Here is a 22,305-nt window from a genome sequence, read left to right on the forward strand (position 1 = left end):
ACAGGAAGCTTGTCTGGCTACACAGGGGTGGAGCCCTGCTCAGGAGCAGGCTGGGCACAGGCTCCTGGCTGTATCTTACCCTACTGTGCAGCACAGGCCTGTGTCTCCCACCAAGACATTTCAGGCAGATGTGCCACAGCCAGGAAAAGAGGGTGAGAGCCCCAAGCCCCAGCCAGATCTGCATGCAGTTTGATGTCACCAAAGTAAAGATAGCCATGAATGTTCAAGGGTTGAAAGCCAACCGACTTGAGAGGAGCGTGCGAAAGGACCAGAATGAATCAGCCTAGAATAAAATGGGCTGTGAAACAAGGCTGGTGAATGGCTGTTCTTCATTAATCTTATAAGGTGCCTAGATGGCACCTGAGTAATATATATCGGATCAGAAAAATTTCTGATGTGCTGGCTCACTCCAGCCTCCAGGAAGGTGTAGATAGAAAAATTATAGTCCACAGCCAGCTTGGGGAAAAAAACATAAGACAGGGCTGGGAATGTGGCTTAGTGGTAGAGTGCTTGTCTAGCATGCATGAAGCCCTGGGTTCGATTCCTCAGTACCACATGTACAGAAAAAGCTGGAAATGGTGCTATGGCTCAAGTGGTAGAGTGCTAGCCTTCAGCAGAAAAGGACAATGCCAGGCCCTGAGTTCAAGCAGAAAATAAAATAAATAAAAAACAAAAAGCACAAGACATTGTCTGAGAAATAAAAACAAAAAGGTTGGAGGGCACACGGCTCCAGTGGTCAAGTTCCTGCCTAATAAGCACAAGACCCTGAGTTTAAACCCCAATACTGCTAAAGAAAAAAAGTTTCCCTGACTATAGAACACCAAAGTGAAGGAGCCAGTAACTGCATTGCTCTGGGATGAGGAGTCTCTTAGGACCCATTCTAGCCCCAAATTCAACTGGGAACAAACATTTTGGAAGTTGGCAGCTGCACCACATCTGTGACTTCTGTCTATCTGCCATGTGAGGGGACTGCTCGAGTACAAACTAACATGAGCTGTGTACAGCTATGAACAGGCAGGATGTAGTCAGGCAGCACCCCATCATGGCCCAAGGGCCTATCCCTCATGATCATTTTCTTTCTGGGATCCTTCAGCAAAGAAAACCTGCTCTCGTAAGCAGTGCTCAATACAGAGGGCAAGAGATTCCATTGGAGGTTCTAGCTTCAACAGCCAATGTCCAAACACAGTAGTAAGCTGGGGCAGATGAAAGTGGATGAGTAGGCCTCCACTGCTGTCTTTTCCCCTTCATATGGTGATAGCTAAGAGGCCCTGAGGAATCCTTGCCCATCTCAAGACTGAAAAGGAAGTGACTTGTATATAAATGGACATAATGAGGAAAATGGCAGGAAGGAGGGCAGCCCACGTGAAGAGGAAGGGAAAATATGGGGTGGATGGAGCCAGCCAGGCTGAGCCTTGGCTCTTGACAGCTGTTTCTCTGTGCCTCTCTCTAGAGTATGTGAGTACGTGGGCACATTGGAGCACACCCACTTCAGTGACAGCACCTCGCAGGCCCCTCTGACCATCAGCCAGCCACAGAAGGCAGCTGGGGGCTCTGGACTTCTTGGGGATTTCAAGTGTGAGGACGCATCTCAGGAGCAGGGCCTGGAGCCGGGGCCTTCCCTGAGCCCAGCCCCTGTGGTCCAGCCCCTCTCCATTCAAGAGCTCATCCGGGAAGGCAGCCGGGGCCGGGCCTCAGACTTCCGCAGTGGCAGCCTTATGACTGGGAGCAGTGCTGCCAAGGTGGTGCTCAGCCTCTCCACCCAGGCGGACAGGTGTGTGTTCCAGCTCACAGCCCCGGGAGGCATCCATCAACTATTGGCTACTAGGTCTGTCTGTCTGCTCACAGAATCAGCCCTGGGGCCACCCGATGTCTTAGCCAATGAAGACTTCTAGCTGGGCACCAGTGGCTAATGCCTGTAATTCTAGCTACTCAGGAGCTGTGATCCTACGATCACAGTTCAAAGCCAGTGCAGGTAGGAAAGACGGTGAGACATCTATCTGCATTTAACCAGCAAATGGCCAGAAGTGGAGCTGTGGTAGAGTGCTAGCCGTGAGTGGAAAAGCTAATGGACAGTGTCCAGGCCCTGAGTTCAAGGCCAGAACCTACCCACATGCACATACTACACACACACACACACACACACTTCTGATTTTTTTACTGTGGATATAAAGGTGATATACAGAGGGGTGATAGCTACATAAGTCAGTCAATGAGTACATTTCTTTTTGGACAGTGTCACCCCTACCCTCACTCTCTCCCAGTTTCCCTCTCCCATTCTCATCCACAAGTTGCATAGTTCATTTCCCACATAGTGTCTAGTCCATTTCACTGCTGCCTTTCTTCTGATCCTTTTTAGGCATAGCTTTCCCTACCCTCACATCCCTGCCTTTGAATGGACTATTTTCTAATGGCGAAGTCTTCCAGAACTGAGGCAGGCTATCTGCAGTCAAGGCTGTATACATACACCACCATGGGGCACCTTCAGCTTCCAGGGTCCTGGTTTCTTTGGTGAAATAGTATCATTTTAAAAAGTAACTGACTTGACAGAGCAGCACATAGAACAGAGGTACTATTTACAAAATCCCATACTTGAGAGTATATATTACCCCAGAACAAGGAAAACCAACCACTGTCCCAATGGTCTGGTGACACTGTTTGCTGCTTAAGTGCTTTGTATCGTGCATGGCACCACCTCCCCTCACTTCTCAGCATGAGCTCATTATGCCCAGCCTTAATTTACAGGGTTGTTTGTATGTGTGTCTTTCGAACTTGTAGTTAACTCTGAGAACTTAGCGCCAGGGATTTACTATCTGCCACCTTCTTGCCAAACACCTAAGGAGCGCCTATTGTCACTGGGCTGGGATGGTGCAAACCAGCAGGATGCAAAGGTTTTCTTAAAAATATGCTTTGTGCTCTTTGGACTGAACTCATAACTGATGCAGACTTGCACACAGTAGTTACCCACATAATACCCTACATTTGTCTGTAGTGTTTACTCAACATTTGCATTCATCACATGGATGAAATTGCCATGATCATTCAGACTTTGTTAAATAGTTGACAGATAAATTCTGTCTGTTTGCACCCAGGCTCTTTGAAGATGCTACAGATAAGTTGAACCTCATGGCTTTGGGGAATTTCCTTTATCAGCTGAAGAAGGCATCGCAGTCTCAGCTTTTCCATTCTGTTACAGATACAGTTGACTACTCTCTGGCCATGCCAGGTAATTCCTCCCTTTGGAGAAACTGGGTTGGGAGGTGAGCAGGGAAAAGCCTGGGTCTCTGAGAGTCTGCAGCATGCCTGAACATCCGAGACCCCGCTCCCTTCACATGGCCACTGGCAAAGCTCAAGGTCTTTCCAGTTTCAGGTACTGTGTCTATGGCTGCCAGTGCTGCAGTGTTACCACTGGAGCAGGGCAGAGACATTCTGCTGAGGTTTGTGCTCAGGAAGCAGAAGCTATGGCTCCTTTTTAGGGCACAAGTAGCGTCTTATGAGAGATCAGACCACTTTTTCACATCACAAACCCACCATAGCCTCAGTCCAGCCAGTTTACATGTGCAACTGTGGGTTATAGAGGGGGGACTGTGGGCGGGGACAATGGAAGGATTAAGAAGCCTTTTCCTACTCTTAGCAATCTGCTCTCAGAGCTGATCACATAGACAATAGGTCAGTATCACTGTCCTCATCGGGGAGACCAGGGGAAGAGACAGAGCTTTCTTGAAGGCCAACATCTGGAGAGAAGGTAGAGATGTAACAAATGGCCCCTAGCTTCCAGTGGCAGGTGGCACGCATGTGCCTTGCCCAGGATCACCATGGTGGGTGGCAGGTGCAACACCTGACACCTTTCCATCTCAGCAACTGAGGCTCCACGTTTGGCCTTTTGATGCTTGCCACAGATCAGAGTTTATAAAACCCAGTTCTTGCCCCACTAGTCTTTTTGTTTTGTTGTTTTTTTGTCGGCTATGGGGCTTGAACTCTGGGCCTGGGTACTGTCCCTCAGCTCTTCAACTCAAGGCGAGCACTCTACCACTTGAGCCACAGCACCACTTCTGGTTTATTGGTAGTTTATTGGAGATAAGAGTCTCACGGACTTTCCTGCCCAGGCTGGCTGTGAACTGCGTTCCTCAGATCTCAGCCTCCTGAGTAGCTAGGATTACAGTCATGAGCCACTGATGCCTGGCCCCACTAGTTTTTAGTAGACTTTCACACCTTAGCTGTAGAAAGCCAACCTTCCAGATACTAGACTTTCGTCTCCAAGCACATGGGTGACCTTCAACAACTTTTGCCTTGAAGAAAACGGAGGTCTTGAGAGACTCACAAGACAGTGGGGGGGGGGGGGGGGGGGGGGTAAGGAGCAAACCCAGAAGGAAGGGCCCTAGCTTGGGGGTTAAAAGGAGTTAACAGCCCAGCACCAGTGGCTCACTCCTGTAATCCTAACTACTCACGAGGCTGAGATCTGAGGATCTAGTTTTGAAGCCAGCCCAGGTAGGAAAGTCTGTGACTCTTATCTCCAATTAACCACTAAAAATGCAGAGCTATGGCTAAAGTAGTAGAGTATCAGCCTTGAGAAAGAAAGCTAAAGGGCAGCATTCAGGCCTTGAGTTCAAGCCCCAGTACTGGTACATGCACATGTGCGCATGCACACACACACACAAAGTTAAAATTAGACCTTCCAAGTTTAGTAGCTATATTGTCTGAGTCAAGTAATCTCCCCTTTCAGGCATTTAATGTTCTGCTCTATAAAATGGCAATAATGACATGACTTAATCTTGCTTTAAAAATTAATTGAAGCTGGGTGCTTGGATCACTGACAGCTCACACCTATAGTTCACTGGTCACACAGCTCATGCCTATAATCCTAGCTCCTCAGGAGGCTAAGCTTCAGAGGATCAAGATTCCAAGCCATCCCAGGCAGAAATGTCTGCAAGTCTCAGTCTCCACTTAACCAGCAAAAAGCAGGGCTGGAAGTGTGGCTCCACGGTGTTATATCAGCTATGAATAAGCAAGCCTTGCAAGCATAAGACCTTGAGTTCAAGCTCTAGTACTAGAGGGGCAGTAAAACTGGAAGTGATTAAAGACATAAAGAACCAATACAGAGTAAACATTCACTAACGTCTTTGATGAATATTATTGTTCGACACGGCATAGCTAAGAAAGGAGCTTTGGCATCCTGTAGAACACATAGAAGGGGCAACAGGGCATAAGCAAGACAGAAGTGGGAGGACTAAGCTGGCCATTGTAAAAGAAAATGTAGTAGAAGGCCCAGGGAGGCAAGAATAATACTGGACCAAGGCTGAGTGGGTTAGTGAGCAAGCTCCTGGGTAGCACAGGTTTGCTTGTCAAGGGCTTGGCTGAGGTGCTGTTAAGGTTGGCGTAGTAAACGAGGATGGTGGCCCTAGCAACTGTAATAGCAGAAAGCACTGGGAAGTTAGCATGTCCCAGGCCCTAGGCTAAAGGCTGGATGTGTCCTACTTAATCCCTAAAGAAACTTTTAGCAGTAGATCTGCCCATGCCCAGTGTTATAGAGGAGATCACTGGGATTGGGAGGGAAACCTCTGGCCCATCCTTAACTGCTGCTTAGTTCCTTCTTTCTCATTGAGCATTGTCCATACTGTCACATCCCAGGACCCAGAACACCCCTGTTGAGTGAAGTCTTTCCATACCCCCTCCTTTGGTTAGCCCACACCAAGCGGGTCTAAGAACCCCTATTTGTACTTGAATAAGCCAGACTGTTCTTTGAGGTTGGCTTTCTGGCACTTACGGTCTTGTCTTCCTATAGGAGAAGTTAAGTCCACCCAGGACCGAAAAAGTGCTCTCCATTTGTTCCGCCTGGGGGATGCCATGCTGAGGATCGTGCGGAGCAAAACACGACCCCTGCTCCACGTGATGCGCTGCTGGAGCCTGGTGGCCCCGCACCTAGTGGAGGTGAGCTGGGTCGCCGGGTAGGGTGGGGAGAGGTTGGACCAGGGAAGTGTGAGGGCAGAGCTGACACAAGGTTGCCATCAGTGTGGTGTATGGCTAGAGCGCCATGGCCACGGGACAATGAGAACTTCCCCTGGACCTGGTCTCTGAGAACATCACGGCTCTCATCATACACATCTCAAGAACCACCCCGAGGGCCGTGCTAACCTGGTTTCCCTAGGACCCTCTTTCTTCATAATTACATGGCTTACTAACCTTGCACTGCGAGTTCTGTGTTCTTTATGATCTGCTATCATCTGACTGAAGGATACACAGAGGTTTCCCATCGTATCCCTCTGATATGGAAATGTAGCAATACCTCTCATTCCTGCCACTCTCTCTTTGCTAACAAGTGACTTGGGACAGTGTCCTTTCAGTAAAGAAAACCGTAGTCCTGTTTTTTTCCAATTAAATTCTACATCTGAGCATCTCAGTGCATTGTAACAGTTCCTTTAAAGCTACAAGGGGGCTGGGTGCTGGTGGTTCATGCCTAAAATCCTAGCTACTCAGGAGGCTGAGATCTGAGGATCATGGTTCAAAGCCAGCCTGGATAGGAACATCCATGAGACTTTGATCTACAATTAACCACCAGAAAAACAGAAATAGCACAGTGGCTCAAGTGGTAGAGCGCTTGCCTTGAGCTGAAGAGCTGAGGGACAGTGCCCAGACCCAGAGTTCAAGCCCCATGACCGCCCCCCCCTCCAAAAAAAAAGCTACAGAGGAAGTTATCACTCTGTGTTAAATAGCCTTTGAGCCCTTATCTGGTAAGGGTATTTAATTATCTTTGGAAGTTAATTCAGTAACCTAAGAGTGTTCTAATTGGATCAATCTATTTGTGTCAACAACACCCATATACCTAGCTTAAAATTCTGTGGATCAGAAAGCTGAGGAAGGCCCAACTGGGTAGGTCTAATCAGGGGAAGCCTGGCTGACTCATGATGGCCTTCCAGGCTGGACAATGATTTCTCTATCACTAGTCTCTCCTATCAACCATCTCCAGCAGACCAGTCGCTGCTCATTCACATGCTTCCTTAGGATTCCAAAAAAAGCAAGAAGGCATACTCCATAGCACAACTACTACCTTAATTCTCCACTCAAGGCTTCCTCTTGTACCACTGGCCAAAGCAAGTTTCCAAGGTCATGGTTGGTGTGGGAGGATCACAAATGAGCATGTGAACCAATGAGAGCGCTTGACGCTCCTGGTCCTCCTCACTGAGAGACAGAGGACATGCCTGATCTTTATATGTTTGAGGAATGGCCAAAGATAAGACTAGGAGGAGTTCTGGACTTCAATTCTGGTGTTTTTATTATAGTATGTGTGTCAAGAAAATAGTCGTGTTGCAGAAAAAGGTTTTACTAGAAACTTATTTTCTTCTAGAAACATTAAAGTTGGGGTTGTATCTGATCAATTCATTCTTTTAATACAATTTTTAAATATAGCTCATCTGTGCACTGTAACTCCCTAGACTTTCTGCCTGAAATGGAATTGCTGCCTCCTCTTCCAGGCAAGGTGTGGCTGGGGATTCCTTCAGAATAAATATTCTTCTTGTCTCATCTCCTGTGGTGTTCCCTTCTCTCTTGCCGGGCATAGGCCGCCTGCCACAAGGAAAGACACGTGTCTCAGAAGGCTGTGTCCTTCATCCATGACATCCTGACAGAGGTCCTTACCGACTGGAATGAGCCACCCCACTTCCACTTTAACGAAGCCCTCTTCCGACCTTTTGAGCGTATTATGCAGCTGGAGCTGTGCGATGAAGATGTCCAAGACCAGGTCAGTGTGACACGGGGTCCGGCTGGCATCTTGTGCGGGTGGTGGCAGCAATGAGATATTGACCAAACAGGCTAAAGATCATCTCATTTGTGAATGGTGGATCTGGGATGTGGACAGAGAGAATAAGAGAAAACATCTCAACCTCTCAATAATCAAAAGACAATAAAGAGAAGAAAGCCCAGCATACTAGATACAAATGGATAAGTATGTGAAGTTTGGCTCAGCAATAGCAGTTACTGATGAAATGAAAATGGATAGTTATTTCAAAGATGTTCTAGCTAGAAGGTCCAGATTCTAGTCTAACTCTTTCGCTAAAATTAACTTGGAAATGGGGCAGAGAAGTCCATCAGCTCCCCACCCCTCAGCCCCCTGGGAAGTTCTCTCACTTCTGTTAAGTGCCCCTCCTCTGCCCGGCCAGGTGGTCACGTCCATCGCGGAGCTGGTTGAGGTGTGTTCCACGCAGATCCAGTCAGGGTGGCGGACATTGTTCAGTGCCCTGGAGACGGTGCACAGTGGGAACAAGGCTGAGATGAAGGAATACCTGGTTGGTGACTACTCCATGGGTAAGAATGGTGGGGTGAGTCCTTGCTATAGAAACCCTGTTCTTTTTTGTTAGCAGATGATTAGTACAAGGAACGTTCATTGTAATATTTCTATACATGCTTTCAAAGCACCTTGATCAACTCCACCCCCTCCATTACTCTCCCCCTTCTTAAAACAATTGCAGTTGGTTTCATATTTCCATTTCAAACACATAGATATGTATATATATATGTATATATATATATATATACACATACACACAGTACCTTGACTCTATTTATTCTCCTTCCCACTCTTCACTCTCCCTCCCCCTCCCACTGCTACCCACCCCCATCAGAACCTGTTTGACACTCCTGCTACTCATCTTAATTAAGTGCATATTCATTGTACAAAGGAGGTTTTTCATGGTATTTCACATTTGGAGATACAATACTCTGATCATCATCCTATCTCCTCTGTTGCTTTCTCTTTCCCGGACCCCCGCTACCTCCCTTATCTAATAGCTTTGTGACTTACCTTAAACCATCTTCACACATAAATGCAATAGATTCTTTCATTCTATAGGCTGTCTCTTCAGCCGAGTGACTGTGTACTGCGCAGAAATAGAGTTCTATTCAGGAAGTTATTGCTATGCGTATATCTTCCAGTGTTTTCCTGTAGCAGATTCAGGTTTAGATTAAGGTCTTTGATTCTCCTTTGAATTGATATTAGTGCAAAGTAGGAGATAAGGATGTAGTTTCATTCTTCTACATGTAGCTATCTATTATTTGGGAAGAGACTATGCCTTCTCCCATGTATGCTTCTAGCACCTTTGTCAAAAATTAGTTGGCTCGGTATAGACTTATTTCTGCGTTTTCTATTCCATTGGCCTGTGTGTCTCTTTCTGTGCCAGTACCATACTGACAGAGAAATAGTTTTTGTGACTATGGCTCCACAGTGGAGTTTGAAGTCAGGTATGTCATACCTCCATTGTTGCTCTATTTTGCTCAGGATAGCTTCGCTACACAAGGTCTTGCATGTGTCTATTTGAACTTTAGGATTAAGTTTTCTACCTCTATGAAGAATGTCACTGGTATTTTGATGGGGATGGCACTGAGTATGGAGATCGCTTTCGGTAGTCTAACCATTTTACACGTTTCTTGCTCAGCGTCCCACTCTGCTCCGCACTCAACTTTCATCACAGCCTGTAGCGCCTGCCTGCCACCTCCAGGTGGAGCTAAGCAGGACAGTACCACAGCTAAGCCAGCCGTCTGGTCCAAAGGCCAGCATTCCTGTTGCTGATCTTTTCCAGAGCCCTGAAAGGTGTTGGGAATATGGGTAGCCTTGAAGTTCTGTGATCTTTCTCCCTCAGGAAAAGGCCAAGCCCCAGTGTTTGATGTATTTGAAGCTTTTCTCAATACCGACAACATCCAGGTGTTTGCGAATGCGGCCACTAGCTACATCATGTGCCTTATGAAGTTTGTCAAAGGACTGGGTAAGTAGAATGTTCTTCTGGGTGGCTTAGGCTTATCTGGGGTGAATTTATTTTATTATATCCATGGAATGTATTGTGATATCATAATTATACATTTAATTGCAAATAGATCTCTATATAATATAATCTGTATATAATATATATTATAGATCTATATAAATAGAGATCTCTATGGAATATAAAGATCTATTCGTAATTAGCCATTATTTTGTGTCAACTTTTCCAATCTTAGACTATTCACTAGTAATTGCCCTTCTAAGGAAAACTGTTCTCATCAGTGTCATGTCGCTAACCCTCTGCCTATGATATCTCAGCTCCTAAGAAGAGTTAAGAATGCCTCCCCTAGGCCTTATTAACTGTAAGGCACATTTGGGATATGAAGGCAACCTCCTTCCTTGAGGTCTAATGTATTTCAGGAATTATCGAGTTGCTTTTATACTAAACTTAGGAACATTTAACAATGTAAAGTCTTGGCTCTAGAGCATGACCCGTGGAAGCTGATTAAGGGAAGCTGATTTATCTGGGGTGAAATGGAACGAAGGGGCTGTTAGTTGCACCACAGGTTTAGAAGATCCATTGAACTTGGGGGATTTTGCTACGGCGTACTCTTCGACTTAGGGCCCAAGAACTTTGGATCTAGGGAAAATACGCAGTTGATAATATTCTTTTGTGGTCTCATTAAATGCTATCAATTTTGGTGAAAGGCAGTTGAGAAAAAGAAGTTGCACAACTCATGTCCCCCTTATTTCGGGGCAGGAACAAAAATGCAGGTTTCAGGACTTACTTGCCATTCGTCTGATCCATAGAACAATCTCTTATATGTGGATCCCCCTATTCTGTCATGGTATACAGTCATCTCCTCCTTAGCCATGGGTATGTGTTCTTGGACGCCCAGGGCTATTTGTGATTGTGGATAGTATATTTTTCCTATAATACATACCCACATATACATATATCCATACATACATTCATACATACATACCAATAATAAAGTTGTAGTTACTACTATGACACCTTGACAGTTGGTCTGGCAACCCAGGTGGGTAGTGAGTGACAATAGGTAGACAACATAGCAGCCTAGATTCATTGGCAAGGGATGGGTCACATCCCGAGAAGAATGGAACAGGACCCTGTGAAATTTCATCACACTATTCAAAACGTTACTTAAAAACATATGCATTGTTTATCTCTGACATTTTCCACTTGACATTTTTATGCCATGAGGACCCAAAGATTCAGACTATAGCAGAGAGAGAAAAGTAATGGCTTATCCTTTGGACAGTTAAGAGGTTGGGTTTCTGTGAAGTATTCAGGCAGAGATACTTTACAGTAGATTAAAAATTTGAGATTTTTATCTTAGAGAAGAGTTGAAGGCTGAAAGTAGAGATGCCACATTATCAGTGTATATGTGGAACCTATTTGTAAAAAGATAGGTTCTATTTTCTTCTCTGCATTATAAGATAGAATTGTTGGGGTTGGGCTATGGATCAGTCAATGCTGTCTGTGGACCCAGCACTAGCCAGAACCATTCACATAGACTTGCATGCATAACACAAAAATAAATCTGGAACCCCCTCCTATAATCAAGAGGCTAGGAGATGAGTTTATTTTTAATTTCACCTGTTCATCTGCACATGAATTTAACATCAACTCGGTTTTTACAATGTCAGGTATATTAATGTAAACCATGGGCTAGCAAACTAGGGAAGCCACCAGCCAAACAAATCTGACCTGTTGACAGTTTTTATAAATAAAGTTTTATTGGCAGCCATGCTCATTTGTCTAGAGCTGACTTCATGTCACAACAATAGAGTTAAGAAGTGATGATACAGATAGTATGAACCACAAAGTCTCAAGTATTTTATTAGTAAAGTGTCTGGCCCTTTATGAAAAGGGCTTGTCAACCCTGATCTAAAACATGATACATTTTTGTTACTGTTTCGTTGTGTTTAAGGAAAAACATGCCTCATTGATTCTGAATTTTAACTAATACCTAGTAATTATGTCTGTTTACTCACTGGGGAGGGTAATTATTGCTACAATTATAGATACTTAGAAACAATTACAGTATGTGGAATGATTTTATTAGAAGTATAGAAATAATTACACGAAACAAAAAACTATAATTCTCTGTTATTATTTACCTATAAGAAAATCCAGCTGCCTTTCTATAGCCATATTAAATCCCTACACATGTATAAAAATAAATTTATGTAAACTCAGTTAAGCAGTCTCTGTCTGCAAACCCCAGATGTTTAGACTCTTCCCAGAATCCTCATTTATCATCATCACCCAGGGCCACATGCTTACAGCAAACACAGTGATTTCCCAGAGAGGCTGAGGCCTTCATCCCCGCCCAGCATAGGGCTTGTCCTGTCACCAGAGCCTCAGAAGTTATCCTATCCAACAGCAGGGCCCCGAGAAGGGAATCACAGTGTGCTCACATGCCAGACAACTGTCAGCCACCAAATGTCCTGAGGTAGCATATGGGAAAAATATTCTTCGTAGGAGAAATAAATAACTGGAGAGATTTCTTTCAAGGTTGTGCAATTTGGAGTAATTTTTTTCTTTATTTTGGTAAACTTAGGTGAGTGAACGTATCTTCTGTCTTAAGGGGGAAAGCATGGTCATTTTGTTTGCCTCTGTCTCCCCTCATGCTACCCTAGGGGAGGTAGACTGTAAAGAAATTGGAGATTGTGTCCCTGGGCCAGGAGCCACGTCCACAGACCTGTGCCTCCCTGCCCTGGACTACCTCAGACGCTGTTCTCAGGTAAGGGGAGGCTCACTCAGCCCTACATCTGCTGTAGAGGGTTTTATAAAAGATGAGTGAATACCTTTTACCAAAGGCCAGGAGACATCCCGCTCTCCCACACCTGGCCCATCGATTCTTCCATTGTCCTGGGTACTCTGGCCACTCTGCTTTCTTAGAGGCAGAGTCAGGAAAGGGGGGGCCATAGTCTTGAATCCTGTATCCTACAATATCTCTTCTCAGACATCTCCCATTGATGAACATTCCTGACGTGCTCATGGTTCCCTGGGTAGATTTATAAAAGTCCATACAACTCATGTATTCACCAGGCCCTGGTAACTCTCACCTGTAATTCCAGGTATGTGGGAGGCTGAGCTGAGGAGGGTTGCAATTCCAGGCCAGCCAGGGAAAAAAATTCATGATACTCCATCTCAGAAAAGAAAAGAAAAATCTGGATGTGGAAACACATAACCTGTCACCCCAGCTACAATAAGAATACTGTAATCCAGACACATTCAAGTAAAAAGTAAGAACCAGAGCAGAAAGGGCTCGATGCCTAGCTCAAGCAACAGATTGCTTATGTAGGAAACATTGAAGTCCTCAGTTCAAACCCCAGTGTGGGCAAAATAAACAAAAACAAAACCTTCTATGTGTTTAATGTACTGAAAAAAAATCTACTTTCTGATGGCCATTGAATACTATTTCATCTGATTCCTGGGATAAAAGCCTCTTGTAAACTACCTAATAAATCCAAATCATAAGTAACTCAATTTTATACATAGGAAATGTCCCCAGTTTCCTATGTCCCCTTTAACTGATGTGAATGTTATTGTTAACATACAAAGGACACTATTTCTAGTGTGTTATTATATTATATATTATATTATATTGTATATTGTGGTCTTTTTCTTACTCAGTTATTAGCCAAAATCTACAAAATGCCCTTAAAGCCAATCTTCCTGAGTGGACGGCTTGCTAGCTTGCCTCGAAGACTTCAGGAGCAATCTGCTAGCAGTGAGGATGGAATTGAATCTGTCCTATCTGAATTTGATGATGAGACAGGTAAATTGATGGATTAAACTGGTCATAGTTATTTGCTATATTCAGAGTTTCAAAAGCTTAAGCCGGGCTAAGAAGGTGGCTCAGTGATAGAGTGCTTGCCTTACATGCATGAGGCCCGGGGTTCGATTCTTCAACACCACATAAGCAATAAAAGCCGGAAGTGGCGCTGTGGCTCAAGTGGTAGAACGCTAGCCTTGAGCTGAAGAGCTAAGGGACAGCACCCAGGCCCAGAGTTCAGGCTCCACGACTGACCAAAAAAAAAAAAAAATGCTTAAGCCACAATGGAAATAAACCCATGGCTTAAGTGATAGAGCACCAGCCTTAAGCAGAAAAGCCAACAAATGCATGAAGCTGTACATTCAAGCCCCAGTACTGCCAGAGAAGAAGGAGGAAAAAGAGGAGGAGGAGGAAGAGAAGGAAGAGGAGAGGGAAGAGAAGTTAGTTTATAAATCATAAGGAAATGAGTTAGCTTATAGATACATGATTATTTCTATTGTTTTTAAATGATTTTCCCAGAACAAGTTTATATAAAGTAAAACTGACACTTTATAACCATTACCAATCCTTTTTCAATGAAACAGCAGCACAAGTCTGTAGCTTCCTCTGAATGCTATTTCAGACTTTGATTTCTCTTGAGTTTAGCCAATCGGGACAAAGCTGCACTGGTACTTAAATTAACTGGTAATTGTCCTTAATGGCTTTCAGGAAACACAGTCTTTATATAATTACTTCCTGCAGGACTATTGGGTTAAAGAGTCGGGAAATTAAGCCATTACTAAAGAGAGAATCTATTTGTGACTGATGAAGCCAAAGGTTCAGGAAAGAATAATTTTAAAGACTTTGTTTCAAATTAGGTCCCGTGTAATCCCCTGTGAGTCACCGAGTTTGTTGTGGTGACGCTGGGGAATTTTCAGGTGGATCAGTGCATGCTCATGCCTGCCGTCTACTGTCTCAGAAAATCCTGTTCTGCTCCACATCTAGAAATGGGAATGATGCTCACATAGGCCAGCCCACTGGGCCCAGACTGTTTCAAACCTTGTTTTAAAAGGACTTGGAGACAGAAGCAACTTGTCTTTGTTTTTAATTTTGTCTTTATTTTCCTGTCACAAATTTATTAATGGGAGTGGCTAGAAGATTCCCAGTTTTTGGTAGAAATCATAAGCAGTAGAACTGAACCGTAAAAAGCAATAAAATTTCACTAATTCAGATGAATTGAGAAGAAGAACTATAGAAGGAATAAATATAGCTGGGAAAACTAACCAGATTTTGCTTAATGGAGGTTTTTTTCTGAAGTATTCTTTTTTATGGTAAAGGTGATGTACAGAGGGGTTACGTAAGTCAGTACTGAGTACATTTTGAACAGTGTCACCTCTTCCCTCCTTTTTTCCTGGTTTTTATTCCCTCCTGAAGCCCCCTTCCCCACAAGTTGAATAGTTCATTTTCAACCCAGTATCTAGTAAGTATCACTACTGAATTAATTCACCTTTCGTCCCACCATGTCTTAATGAAGGTTTCATTGTAATGATTAGATAAGAATAAATTTTACTGAGCATTTGAAACTTTCCAACGCATCCAGGAAGGCAGCCAGGGCCGGGCCTCAGACTTCCGCAGTGGCAGAAGTGCAGAAGTGCCAAGGTGGTGCTCAGTCTCTCCACCCAGGCAGACAGGTGTGTGTTCCAGCTCACAGCACCAGAATGCATCCATCAACTATTAGCTACTATGTCTGTCTGTCTGCTCACAGAATCAGCCCTGGGGCCACCGGAAAACTTCTGGCTGAGCACCAGTGGCTCATGTCTGTAATCCTAGCTACTCAGGATGCTGAGATCTGAGGATCACAGTTTGAAGCCAGCTTGGGCAGAAAAGTCCCCATGAGCATCTTATCTCCAATAAACCACTCAAACACTAGAAGTGGTGCTGTCGTTCAAGTAGTAGAGTGTTAGCCTTAAGAACAAAGAGGCTCAGGGACAGTGTCCAGGCCCTGAGTTCAAGCCCCACAACTGACCAAAAAAAAAAAAATAAAAAGAATTGACCAACTTAGAGGAAGTGTAATTCTACTGGACAACTAATTTACTATTTATCCAAATGAATACCAGGAAGTAGAAACTGGTTTCTTTTGTGGGGAAGGAGCACAGGAATGGAGGGAGAAAATGCAGTTGTTATTTTCAATTTCCTCATGTAAAATCTGAAGTGTGTGACTTGAGAGTAGGGATGGGAAGGAGGAAAATGGGGAAGAGGTGACCTTGGCGTTGCACTCGTAACCTCGATTGTAGAACTGTAACCTTTGTACAGCTACCTAACAATAATGATGATAATAATAATTAAACACACACACACACACACAATGATTGGCCAAGGTGATAGAACTAAATGACTAACTCATATTTCTACCCATCATCAACTTCCAGAGCGTCTGGCAATCATTTCCATATAGAATTCACATAGTGTATCACCTTTCTATAAGGAAAGAAAGAATTCGAGTGGTTTTCCTTCTGATTGTGTGAGAACATGTGGATTGTAATACCTCCACATACGTAAGCCCCAGGGCTGACACCTTGAGTGATGGCTAACCCCTGACAGCACACGGCCATTACGTGCAGTGTTCGCTTGGACTATGCAGTGATTCTTATGTTTGTCTGGATTTCATGGAGGTCTTTTTTGGGTCTCCAGGTCTCATAGAAGTTTGGATCATCCTGTTGGAGCAGCTAACAGCAGCTGTGTCCAACTGTCCACGTCAGCACCAACCACCAACTCTGGATTTACTTTTCGAGCTGTTAAGAGATGTCACCAAAACACCTGGTAAATGTGTCTGTGTTGGTTTTGGAAGGGAGTTGTCATCCATAAAACTTTTTTCAGGAAGGCATTTCCATGGATATCTACCTGTTTTTACTCTTTCCTGAACTTAAGACATATCTGTTCATAGATGCGCATGTTTTCTAGATTCTCCAGCTAAAAAGCTACAATGTAATGACGTCTAAGGCCCCTCCCTGTATTGCCCTACATGGCTTCTGCCCATCCATTTACGAAAGCCAAGTGGTAGGCAGTGGGTTGGGTATGTTGGAGCCCCATGTCAATCAAACGGAGGTTCTTAATGTTTCCATAAGCCCGTAGGCTTTGCCATGTTCCATGCCTACAGCTTTTATACCCAGCCAGTCCTGCAGGGCCTGCTCTTAGCCTCACGACTGTTAGTCAGGCTACCAGGACTAGACAGACATAAGCCAACCCCTCACAGGATAGGCAGTATTGTTTGTATTCAGGTCACAGTGGTTAGAGCCAAAGGCATTTAGTATTTTCCCAGCACAGTCCCACAGCTGTACAGGAAGAGAAGAGCTCTTTGGAAAGTCATTTCTTATTCAGAATTAATCAAGTTTAGCATATGCCTTTCTTCATCCCAGTTTTCCCAAGGTCAAAGAAAGTTTTTATAGACATTTTAGTTTGTATGAACAGAATCAGAACCTAAAATGAAGCTGCTAGTGGTTTTCAGTGACAAGAAAATATCCAAATCCCTCATGAGGAAGGTTTGTTTGAAAATCATAGGAGCCAGATACAAGTGACTGACACCTATAATTCTAGCTACTCAGGAGGTTGAGACCCAGAAAATTACGGTTTGAATTGGCCTGCAAGAAGTTCACTTGAGGGCTGGGAAGGTGGCTCAGTGGTAGAGTACTTGCCTTACTTGCATGAGGCCCTGGGTTCGATTCCTCAGCACCACATAAGCAAAAAGAAAAAAAAAGCTGGAAATGGCGCTGTGGCTCAAGTGGTAGAGCACTAGCCTTGAGCTGAAGAGCTGAGGGACAGCGCCCAGGCCCAGAGATCAGGCCCCATGACCGGACCAAAAAAAAAAAGAAGAAGTTCAGTTGATTCCATCTCTGAATAACTAGCAAAAAAGAGTAGGGCTGGAGGCATGGCTCAAGTAGTAGAGCAAGAGCTGTAAGGAAGAAAACAGCACAAGGCCCTAAGTCCAAACCATAGTACCAACACATACACACACATACCCACACACACACACTACTACTACTACTACTACTAGAAGGAAACATTTTGAAGTGTAATTATACTTATAGATTAAGGTTTTTTCCCTTTTTGTATATTCATGTAATTTTCATGTTGATTATAAAAGGATACCTTGCTTTTAAAATCAGAATGTCTAACATCTGTTAACATTTCAATAAGAAAACACAAAGATTTTTGTCTACACAGCCAACAATTTGAACCATCTAAACTATCCATCAGTAAAGGAATAGATTAGTAAACTATTGCCAATATGTTTAGTAAAAATAGCATATAGCAGTAAAATTTGTTGCTCAATATGCAGCTCAAGGTTTATATTATCTTATTTATATAAAAGTAGCTTTAAACTTTTAGCCAATATGGCATGTGCTTGTAGTCACAGATACTTAGGAGTATCTGCTTAGGAGTAGGAGGATTGCCTGAGCCCAGGAATTCATGACTAGCCTGGGCAACAAAGCAAGACCTAGTGTGAGTAAGTAAACAAACCTATATTTCTATGTGTTCCCTGTAAGTCTAAGTACTTAGATTTTGAAACAGTTCCTTATTAGCATACATATCCATGTGTTTTCATTTGATGAATCAAAATTCTGTTGATCAATATTTAACTTTATGGGTATTTGAATATTTATGAATAGACTAACATTTTACTTGTATAACTGAACTCCTGCTAGAGAAAAGAAAAAAAATGTCACGGATATGCCCCCATTCCATGATAAACCTTCCTTGTACCTGCTCAGGAAAGCTGGAGATCTTTGCAAAGAGACCTATGACGCTGAGCCTTTGAGATCATGGCTCTGACCCTGACTTCTCTTTTTCAGGACCAGGGTTTGGAATCTATGCAGTTGTTCATCTTCTCCTTCCTGTGATGTCCCTTTGGCTCCGTCGTAGCCATAAAGACCACTCCTACTGGGATGTGGCCTCTGCTAATTTCAAGCACGCCATTGGTCTGTCCTGTGAGCTGGTGGTGGAACACATTCAAAGCTTCCTGCACTCAGGTACCTATTACACCAGAGCAGGTCATTCTGAGCATTCCTAAGTGTTTAGTGAACAGCTAATGTAAACACCTCTGTCCTGGGGAATTACCAACAGAGAATCACATGATCAGGACCAGACATCTAGTAGGGAAATTGATGTCCCTGCATCTCCTATAAAATTATCAAACATAACACTCCAAATACATGAGTAATTAGTATTTATTGTTTTGTTTCATTTTAAAAAGATACTAATACCAGGCACCGGTAGCTTACAACTGTAATCCTAGCTACTCAAGAGGCTGAGATCTGAGGATCACAGTTCAAAGCCATCCTGGGCAGGAAAGTCCACAAGACTCTTATCTCCAATAAACTACTCAAAAAGGCCAGAAATGGTACTGTGGTTCAAGTAGTAGAGTACTCGCCTTGAGTAAAAGAAGCTCAGGGACAGCACCCAGGCCCAAAGTTCAAGTCCCAGGACCAGCAAATCATCATCATACTAGGGGGCTATGAAAGTGGGGAGGATGTGTACCCTATTGTCTTTCACCCAGGGAGGCTTAATGGAGGAGGTGGTGTTGTTTGAAAGGCCTCATTGTGGGCAAGAAGTTATTTAACACTCAAGATGAAGAGAAGTGTCTTAATGTCTGTGGCACTTGGGGAAGGTGTGGAGCATAGGATGGGGAGTACATTGCAGCTGGAGGATGGGAAGGAGCCAAGAAGCAGGGGTGCCAAAGTCAACTTTGTGAAATGCAGATTCTCACTCATGATCTGCCATGGGAAGACTTGGGGAATTAGGAGCAGAGGAAGTTTGGCTGCTTGCCCCAGAGCTTATAGACTGGAAGAGCAAGGCATATGAAAGTATAAGGCGATAGTTTCCCATGCTGAAGAAGATAGAAAACTAAGGAGAATGCTGAACCAGAGGGACAGTCATGGAGCAGATAAGAAGCTAGAGCCCTACTAAGTTTAGTAAGCACAGCCCACCTTGCAAAATAAGATCACTGATAGAGCAAATAGAGGGTCTTTTCAGATGCAGCCTGGTGACTGTGGCCCTAGGAGTGAATGGGCTTGACCAGGGCATTGCTACACAGCATGGAACCCTTATAGACTCCACTGAAAATTGCCTCTGGAGCATCACCTGGACAGTCCTTTCTCAGTTGAGAAAGCCGGATGTGCTCGTGGGAAGTCTACTTTCCTGGAGTCTGGGACTAGAATGCAAACAGAAGCCAAATTGACCAGCCCTAAGAAGTTTTCCTACAACCATTTAATTCAGTTATCAGGAATAAGGAAAGTATGCTTAATATATCTTTATTAGAAAAAAAAGAATTTAAATTTTGTCCCAGCTAATATGCAGGCTAAATGGCCTATTCTGTTCTATTTAAGTAAATTAATCACATGCTTATCTCTGAAAAATATATGACAGACAGAAGCAAGTCATACATTTTGTCTTGTCCTGTGTATGAAACAAAATGAAAATTTGATAAAAATCCAGGAAAAATGTTTCTTTCCAAGGGTTTCCAGTGTTGCCATTTTTCTTTCCAAGGGTTTCCAGTGTTGCCATTTCTCTCATTGTTCTGGTTTTTTTCTCTTTATTTTCCCATGGCTCAGGTGTTCATCTTCTACTCTAGATGGTCATTTCAATCCTTCCCTTCTCCCTAGAGCTCTAAGATTCAGATCTTTCTTCTTCCCACAGACATCAGATACGAGGGCATGATCAACACCATGCTAAAGGACTTGTTTGAGTTGCTGGTGGCCTGTGTGGCCAAACCCACGGAAACCATCTCCCGAGTGGGCTGCTCCTGCATTCGGTGAGACAGAGGTTCCTGGCACTTTACTGATTGGGAATTTTATGGTGACATCCAAGGAAATTAAATTATCATTAGTTGTAGCAACTTTTTAGATGGTTTTTATAAGTAAAAATGACATTTGAAAGTAAAAATTACTAAGTTGTAATAATTCATTTCAGCAAATATTCCTTGGGTAATAAAGATAAGGAATATGGAAAGTAACATAAATGAACATCTACATTCTGAAGTTTATGGACCATTCAAAGTAACAGGTTATCCAGGTGTGGGGGTATGTGACTATAAGCCCAGCACTCAGAAGGTAAAGGCAGGGAGATCATGAGATTAAGGCAGGTTTGGGATAGTTAGCAAAAATGTGTCAAAAAAGAAGTAGTCATTAACAGAACAGAGGGAGGATCACGTGAAGAAATTACAACAGTGAGGAGTAAATGGCAAAGCATAATAGTGGGAGGAGGAGGAGGAGGAGTCTATAAGAGCTTCATTCTAATAGTCAGTGAGCACACTTTCCATAGGGACTTTCCAAGTTGGAAATGAATAGATGCACAGAGTTAAGCATGAGGACTGACAATGGGCAGACTTGTTTATCATTTGTAGAGAAATGATTTTTTAATGAATTGAAATGGAAGAATTAGTACAGAATATATACCCTTGTATAAGCCCAAATTTGAATATCAGCATATTTGCAATGGGGATCCATTGATATTTCTGTTAAAATGCTTTAGAGAATAGTATCTTGAACCAGGTGTGGTAAACCCACCTGCTCTGTAGATAGAAATAGGAGGATCACAGTCTGAGACCAGCTCCAGAACAGAAAATAAATTTAAAGTGGTTGGAGGTATAGCTCAGTTGGTAGACTGCCTGCCTAGCAAGTATAAGGCCCTGAGTTCAGATCCCAGGACAGGAAGGAAAGGAAGGAAGGAAGGAAAGAGGGGGGAAGGTAGGGAGGGAAAAGGAAGGAAGGGAAGAAAGAAGGGAGGGAGGAAGGGAGGGAGGGAGGGAGGGAGAGAAAGAAAGGAAAAGAGAAGAGTGTCTCGACCATTTAACACCAGCAGAAGAAAGGCAAGCATGAGAAGACAATGTCAGCAGGCAACTACAGAATCAATGTGTGCAAATGTCCGTAAGGTCCCCACTCCTGTGGGAACACACATGTCTGGCTGTCGTGGCAGGTACGTGCTGGTGACAGCGGGCCCGGTGTTCACTGAGGAGATGTGGCGGCTGGCCTGCTGTGCCCTGCAGGATGCCTTCTCTGCCACCCTCAAGCCAGTGAAGGTAAACTGGGAGGAGAAAGCCCCAGTGTTTCTCTTCTTCCCTGCCCCCTAAGGCGCCATCCAGGTAGGCACCTACACGTTCCCTGCCGCCTCACACGAACCTTGAAGAGGATGAGAAAGAATTTGGTGGGTCACTGCTTTTGTCCAGGCCCAGTGGCAATGCCTGATCCCAGACTGGGCCTGGCACTGGGCCAGGATACCCCAGTGACCACCTGCTGTTTCCTCTAGGACCTGCTGGGCTGCTTCCACAGTGGCACAGAGAGCTTCAGCGGGGAAGGCTGCCAGGTGCGAGTGGCAGCCCCATCCTCTTCCCCCAGTGCTGAGGCTGAGTACTGGCGCATCCGAGCCATGGCCCAGCAGGTAAGGGCTGCTGGTTGGGTGTTGGGGGCCCCAGGTGCATGCTGGGAGTCCTGGAGGTCCTGCATGACCAAACTGCCTTTCTTCCCCTTAGGCAAAGATGTATGCCTCCAGACTCTGACCTCTTGCCTACACTGTGCTTTCCCCGCAATGACTTTACCCCAATCAGTAGCATCACTCCTTACTGGGGATGGCCCATGATCACCCATGGCCAACTCTAGCACCCACATCAGCCAGAGTCTTTTTTTTTTTAGTTTTTTTGGGGGGTCTGGTCATAGGGCCTGAATGCTGGGCCTGGGCGCTGTCCCTCAGCTCTTCAGCTCAAGGCTAGCGCTCTAC

General features: G+C 44.2%; 1 protein-coding gene across 1 annotated transcript in view; it reads left to right on the top strand.

The window, feature by feature from the left end:
- Window positions 1-22,305, top strand: part of Arfgef3 (ARFGEF family member 3) — a 114,752-nt gene that overhangs the window by 84,109 nt on the left and 8,338 nt on the right. The window contains exons 19-31 of the mRNA XM_013026803.1: window positions 1,451-1,771; window positions 3,090-3,223; window positions 5,780-5,925; window positions 7,553-7,732; window positions 8,151-8,295; window positions 9,627-9,749; window positions 12,416-12,519; window positions 13,416-13,560; window positions 16,228-16,356; window positions 18,387-18,563; window positions 20,230-20,344; window positions 21,508-21,610; window positions 21,838-21,969. Coding sequence (XP_012882257.1) covers window positions 1,451-1,771; window positions 3,090-3,223; window positions 5,780-5,925; window positions 7,553-7,732; window positions 8,151-8,295; window positions 9,627-9,749; window positions 12,416-12,519; window positions 13,416-13,560; window positions 16,228-16,356; window positions 18,387-18,563; window positions 20,230-20,344; window positions 21,508-21,610; window positions 21,838-21,969 — 1,954 coding nt within the window. The remainder of the gene's footprint in view (window positions 1-1,450; window positions 1,772-3,089; window positions 3,224-5,779; window positions 5,926-7,552; window positions 7,733-8,150; window positions 8,296-9,626; window positions 9,750-12,415; window positions 12,520-13,415; window positions 13,561-16,227; window positions 16,357-18,386; window positions 18,564-20,229; window positions 20,345-21,507; window positions 21,611-21,837; window positions 21,970-22,305) is intronic.

This window comes from Dipodomys ordii, unplaced genomic scaffold (genome assembly GCF_000151885.1).
Source record: "Dipodomys ordii isolate 6190 unplaced genomic scaffold, Dord_2.0 Scaffold97, whole genome shotgun sequence".
Lineage (NCBI taxonomy): Eukaryota > Metazoa > Chordata > Mammalia > Rodentia > Heteromyidae > Dipodomys > Dipodomys ordii.